General features: G+C 63.9%; 1 protein-coding gene across 1 annotated transcript; it reads left to right on the plus strand.

Annotated features, from left to right (window-relative positions):
* Positions 1–200: 200 nt before the first annotated feature.
* B3GNT7 (UDP-GlcNAc:betaGal beta-1,3-N-acetylglucosaminyltransferase 7) lies at positions 201–4,992 on the plus strand. Its single transcript, XM_027587997.2, has 2 exons — positions 201–666; positions 2,555–4,992. The coding sequence occupies exons 1-2, from the start codon at positions 656–658 to the stop codon at positions 3,747–3,749; spliced, it is 1,206 nt and encodes a 401-aa protein (XP_027443798.1). The 5' UTR covers positions 201–655; the 3' UTR covers positions 3,750–4,992.
* Positions 4,993–6,110: the final 1,118 nt, after the last annotated feature.

The raw sequence follows: 6,110 nt of genomic DNA on the forward strand, positions 1-6,110 counted from the left end.
CCCCAGTCCCCCTTCCCTGCAGACCAGCCCTGGGTAGCCGGCCCAGGGGCCCCAACAGCGCAGTGCAGGGAGGTCGGCCTGGGAAGGGGAAAAGGGAAGAAGGCAGAGGGAAGGGGAGGGGGGGAAGCAAGCCCTCTCCTCCTCTGCCTCCCCCACCACCGAAAAGTCCCGAATGGGGCCAGAGGGAGATGGTGGGTACCTGGGGGCGCATGGAAGGTGGGCGGGGGGTGGTGTCCCGGTTACACGCATCCAGAGGGGCCGAGGACCCCAGGGAAGCTCGTCGGGGGAAACCGAGTCCTCGGGAACGGGAGTGACCCTCGTGGGCTCCGAAGTCCCGACTGGGCCACTCCGGATCGGGCATCGGGTTCCGCCTCCGCGAAATGGGCCACTGGCGCTGGCCGCGGTCCGGAACGGCTGGCCGCGCGGCCGAGGGGCTGGAGGGCCGGGGGCGCCGAAGGGGTTAACGCACCTGGGCCGCCGCGGCCCCTGCCGGCCCCTCCTCCGGCCGCGGGGAAGAGGAAAGTCGCGGCGGGGGCGCGGCCCAGCCTTCGCTCCCGCCCGCCTCGTCCCGGTCCCCGCCCGCCGTCCCCGAGCCGCGACGCCGAGAGCTGCGACCCGCGCGCCCTGCTCCGCCGCCGCCCGGGTCCGGGCCGCCATGTCTCTATGGTGAGTTGGGGGTTGGGGGGGGCCGGGGCGGGGGGCGCGGGGACCCCCGGCTCCCCCAAGGTCGGGGGACGCACGGGCGTGTGGGGCGCCGGGCCGCTCCCGGGGACCGGAGGATGATGCCGCGCTGGATGCCCTGGGCTGGCCTCAGTTTCCCGGGACGGACGGGCTTGGCGGCGGCGGTCGGGATGCCCGGCGGTGCGCGGCGCCCCAACCAGCCGGACCGGGCCGGGGCCCGCGGGGCCCGTGCGCGCTGCCCTCGCCGGCGGCGCTCGGCTGCCCTGGGCCCGGGCCCCGAGGCACCCTGATCCCACTCCGGGACCCAAGGGCTCTCCTTCCTTCGGGGGAGTTAGAGCCTCCAGCCCCCCCACCTCTGCCCCTCTCCCCTTTTCCTTCCTCCCCTGCGGGACTTCTGTCCAGATGTAGTGGGACGGTGCAGGTGGACCGGTCCGGAGCGGAGAGACACCCCTGCCGCCTCCGCCTCCCCTGGGGTGAGCCCCGCGGGACTTCCCCCAGTCCGGACCTCCCCAACTGTGGGGAAGAGGTGCTTCGCTGAAACTCCCAGGGCAGGAGACCCTGACCCGGAACATTGTGCTTTCCCCTTTGGGAGGGTCGAGTCTCCCCCCACTCCAGCACCTGGGGTGACCCAGTCTTCCTCCCGCCGCATACACAGGAAACCCTGGGACCCCACGGGAAAATGTCGCTCCAGGGGGCTCAACATTGACTTGCCCTGGGTGCCTGCACCTTCAACCAGCCAGTCCTGAGGACCACCCCAGCCTTCTCCAGACTCCCTGTGATGTACATTGCAGTCTGTTTCTTCCCTGGCCCTGCAGCTTCCCCCCTGGAAGTCGGGGTTGTCTCCCTCTTGGCCAGGCCCTGCGAGGCCACGCTTCTAGCCTGCCTGTTCCCCAAGAACCCTCACCCCCTGTATCTCCACAAGAGAGATCTGGGCAGGAGACCTGGCCACCTCCAGAGTGTGACCTGAGAGAGGGCCCTGGGCCGCCCCCCCCCCCACCTCTGCCCTGGGTCTGCCTGCACCTCCTGCAAAAGGCTTTAATTTCTGCTTCTGAAATGGGAGTGGTAGGGGCTCTCTGGGCAGGGAGGGTCCCTGGAGAGTGGGGGTCTGAATGTGTACCCTTCCCAGGGCAGTAGACCTGGGGGACCTTCTCTCTCCTAGCGGGAGAGAGTGGGGCCCAGACTGAGGAGAGTGGTAAGAGGGCGGCGGTCATGCTAGGAGCCGCCTGCCCCCTTCTCAGGCCTCCATCAGCCTTGTGAGCAGTTTTGCACTGGGTCGGATGGATGGGGTGAAAGCGGAAGGGACAGGTTTCTTCAGGTCCCACATTAGAGCCTCTGTCCAGTGTCCCCCACAGGTTACTGAGCTCCCAGGCTGTAAGAGCAAGTGCTGTGTGTGCCCCGCCTCATGGCTCACCCCAGTGGTTCACCGGGTTTGCACAGGGAAATGAAAGCAAACAGGGTGGCTTGCTGGGCTTGGGGAACAGGCAGAAATCTCCACCAGAGGTCGTCCTTACAGACTCACGGCATTCCGGGGACTGCACACCCACTGCGCGCCGGACTCCTTAGATAGTGTTCCGATTCCTTGTTAACTTCATTGAGGAGAAGAAGAAATCACGGTTTGGAGACCTTAAGGCGGGGGGGACCCACTCAAAGTGGCAGAGTCAAGATTTAAACCTGGGCAGCCTGACTCTGCAGGGCTTGCGTGGGCCCCCTGGTCCTGGCAGAGGCAGGGCAGGGCAGGACAGGAAGCAGGACCCTCCTCTGACCACTCAGGGGCCGCGGGACTTGAGTCTGTGTCCCCTGCAGCTCCGAACAAGTCACTAGGGGCTCATCTTTTCCTCTCTCCTCTGTACCACCCTCCAACCCCACCCCCCAGGAAGAAAACCGTCTACAAGAGCGTGTGCCTGTCCCTGGCCCTGCTTGTGGCCGTAACAGTATTCCAGCGCAGTCTGACCCCCCACCAGTTTCTGCAAGAGCCCCCGCCGCCCACCCGAGAGCCACAAAAGGCCCAGAACCCAAGCGGACACCTAGTGAACCCCAACAGCTTCTGGAAGAACACCAAGGACATGGCTGCCGCCACACCCATGGCCCCACCAGGGCCCCAGACTTGGGACATCAGCTCCACTAACTGCTCGGCGAATATCAACATGACCCAGCAGCCCTGGTTCCAGGGCCTGGAGCCCCACTTCCAGCAGTTTCTGACCTACCGTCACTGCCGGTACTTCCCCATGCTGCTAAACCACCCGGAGAAGTGCCGCGGCGCTGTCTACCTGCTGGTGGTGGTCAAGTCGGTCATCACGCAGCACGACCGCCGCGAGGCCATCCGCCAGACGTGGGGCCGGGAGCAGGAGTCGGGGGTCGGCGGCCGCGGCGCCCTGCGCACCCTCTTCCTGCTGGGCACGGCCTCCAAGCAGGAGGAGCGTGCGCACTACCAGCAGCTGCTGGCCTACGAGGACCGCCTCTACGGGGACATCCTGCAGTGGGACTTTCTGGACAGCTTCTTCAACCTGACCCTCAAGGAGATCCACTTCCTCAAGTGGTTTGACATCTACTGCCCCCACGTCCAGTTCATCTTCAAGGGCGACGACGATGTCTTCGTCAACCCCACCAACCTGCTCGAATTTCTGGCTGACCGGCAGCCTCAGGAAGACCTGTTCGTGGGCGACGTCCTGCAGCGCGCTCGGCCCATCCGCAAGAAGGACAACAAATACTACATCCCGGGGGTCCTGTACAGCAAGGCCAGCTACCCCCCGTACGCGGGCGGCGGCGGCTTCCTCATGGCGGGCGGCCTGGCCCGGCGCCTGCGCCAAGCCTGCGACACCCTGGAGCTGTACCCCATCGACGACGTCTTCCTGGGCATGTGTCTGGAGGTGCTGAGCGTGCAGCCCACAGCCCACGAGGGTTTCAAGACTTTCGGCATCACCCGGAACCGCAACAGCCGCATGAACAAGGAGCCCTGCTTCTTCCGCTCCATGCTCGTGGTGCACAAGCTGCTGCCCCCCGAGCTGCTGGCTATGTGGGGGCTGGTGCACGGCAACCTCACCTGCGCCCGCAACCTGCAGGTGCTCTGACCGCAGCCAGACCGCGGGGAGAGGCGGGGCCACGGGTTCTTGAGCCCCAGGCAGGCTGGACAGAGACCTTGGGCCTCCCCCACCCCGCAACAGGGAGGTGGGGGGTGGGGGGGGTTGGAGCTTTGTGTGGCCCCAGGGTGTGATGGGGCGCAGTTAGCCAGAAGGGGGCCTCCCTGCGTGGACCTTACCCAGAAAGTGGAGCTGAGGCCCGGGAACCTTTGTAACTGCCTCGCCTGCGGCAGGTTGTCTTGGGAGCAAGACCCGCGGCCACTCGTAACCCTCCTAACCTGGGTTCCCTGCTTGGCTCCCTGTGACCTGGTGGCAGGCCCTGGTGGCCTCTGAAGGAACCCCGTGCTCAGGTACCCGGGTTAGGCCTGGCCCTGGATGGGTCAGGGGTGGCCCTCTTGTCTTCGCAGAGAGGATTCTCCTCCCTTGAAATGCCTCAGTCTCCCCCCACGGGCCCAAGCAGCCCTTTCAGGAGAAGCTCAACCCTGTGCAGGCTCACAGGCCCCCAAGGTCCGTCCCCCCTCCCCCCCCAACCCCGCGCCCCTGGGTCTCCAGGAGATGGGAGCTGGAAGGCCCTCAGCACCACCCCCGCCCCCAGACCTGGAGTTGCTGCCCGGTCTCTGCTCGCAGGTGGCTTCACTCCTAGCTGTGTCTGGAAGCACGGCTGGCCGCCCCGACTACCTCAGCAATGCCCAGAACCTCCGGATGGGCTGCAGCCCCGCCCCGCACCCCGACATAGGGCCAGGGAGCAGTGCTCCAGTCCCCGCAGTCACAGTGCTACCCAGCCGCCGAGGGCCTCGTGCGGTCCCACCGAGGCCAGCTCCCCAGCCGGAAGGCAGCCGGTTTGGCCCTGAGATGGACATTCCTCTATTACTGTGAAGTTTTATTTATGAAGAATTTGGAGGGAGAGAGTGCCAGGCCTCGGGAGATGGTGGTGGTCTTTCTTTCCCTTCCCTCATTCCAGCAAGATACCACCTCCCTCGGCCACTCACCCCCCCCACCCAGGGCACCCCCATGCCTGTTTCAGTCCCCCTCCGGAACCCTGCCTTCCCTGCCTGCCTACTTCTCCAGGGCCTGAGCAGACCAGCATGGGCCCCTGTGAAGGGATGGAGTGAACCCTCAGGCGTCCTTGGCAATGGGTACAGAAGGATGCCACCTCATATCAGGGTGGAGGCACCTGGGAAAAGAGTGAGGGATCAACACTATTTTCTCAATAAAAGGGGGCTGGTTTTTCTGGTGTGCGACTTCCTGTCACCATTTCCATCAGAGAGAGTCTGGGGCCAGGGTTGCCAGAGATTTCTGAAGACACAGTTTATTCCCTTGCTCTTGGCTGGTGGGTGCACAAGGATGCTTGAAGAGCTTTAGAGGGATGTGGGTGCCAGGATGAAAGCAGAAAGCACAGGGGCCAGAGTCCAGAGAGCTGCCCCCTGGAGGAGGTGGTGTGGGGGAGAAACATGGTGGCTAACAGTACATTCCCATGAGCCTGATGTTACGGTGGGTGGGGGTATGCAGGGGCCGATGGGCTCCCTGATGTCCCTTCAGTCCACCTGGATGCATTGATAAGGTTGGCAAGAAGCACTGAAACAGTGGCTCAGTGGGGTCCAGGGTTGGGGGTCCAGGGGAATGCCGTGTATGGGGCACCTCGGCCTAAGTTGCTTACCTCCAGCGTGGGGAGAACAGCCATCGCCCCAAGAGTCACTGGGGCCAAAAGTGAGCAAGCCAGCAGCTCCCCGCCTGCGCCCAGCTCAAGGCATCGTGGAGTAGGTCAGATGCCCCCACATGTCTACCCTGGGGAAGTGAAAGGAAGGGCTGGGTCCTCATATAACGCAACATCTTAGAGGACAGACAGGGGCTTGAGACTAAATGGGTGTCCCTCGTGGCCCCAGCTGCCCGGGTCCAAGCCCTAAGAGAAGGAAAAGGGACATTGCTGCTATTCCTCGTCAGCACAGATCTCCCCACATCTCCCCTCTCTGTTGACCAGCTAGGTAATTTGAAGGGCCCAGTGCAAAATGAGCAGGGCCCCTGGTTTTAGAAAGTTATGAATTTCAAGATTGGCACAACAGAGAATTTTTTTTTTTTTTTTTGCCAGACAGAGAGAGAGAGAGAGAGAGAGAGAGAGAGAGACAGCGCACAAGCAAGGGAAGTAGCAGGCAGAGGGAGAAGCGGGCTCCCCTCCGAGCAGGGAGCCCGATGTGGGACTCGATCCCAGGACCCTGGGATCACGACCTGAGCCGAAGGCAGATGCTTGACCGACTGAGCCACCCAGGCGTCCCGTCACAACAGAGAATTAAACTGAGCACACAGCCCTCTGAGCACAGGTCACAGACCCAAGTTGTCAGCCTTGTTTGTCCCTCT

Source organism: Zalophus californianus, chromosome 3 (genome assembly GCF_009762305.2).
Source record: "Zalophus californianus isolate mZalCal1 chromosome 3, mZalCal1.pri.v2, whole genome shotgun sequence".
Taxonomy (NCBI): domain Eukaryota; kingdom Metazoa; phylum Chordata; class Mammalia; order Carnivora; family Otariidae; genus Zalophus; species Zalophus californianus.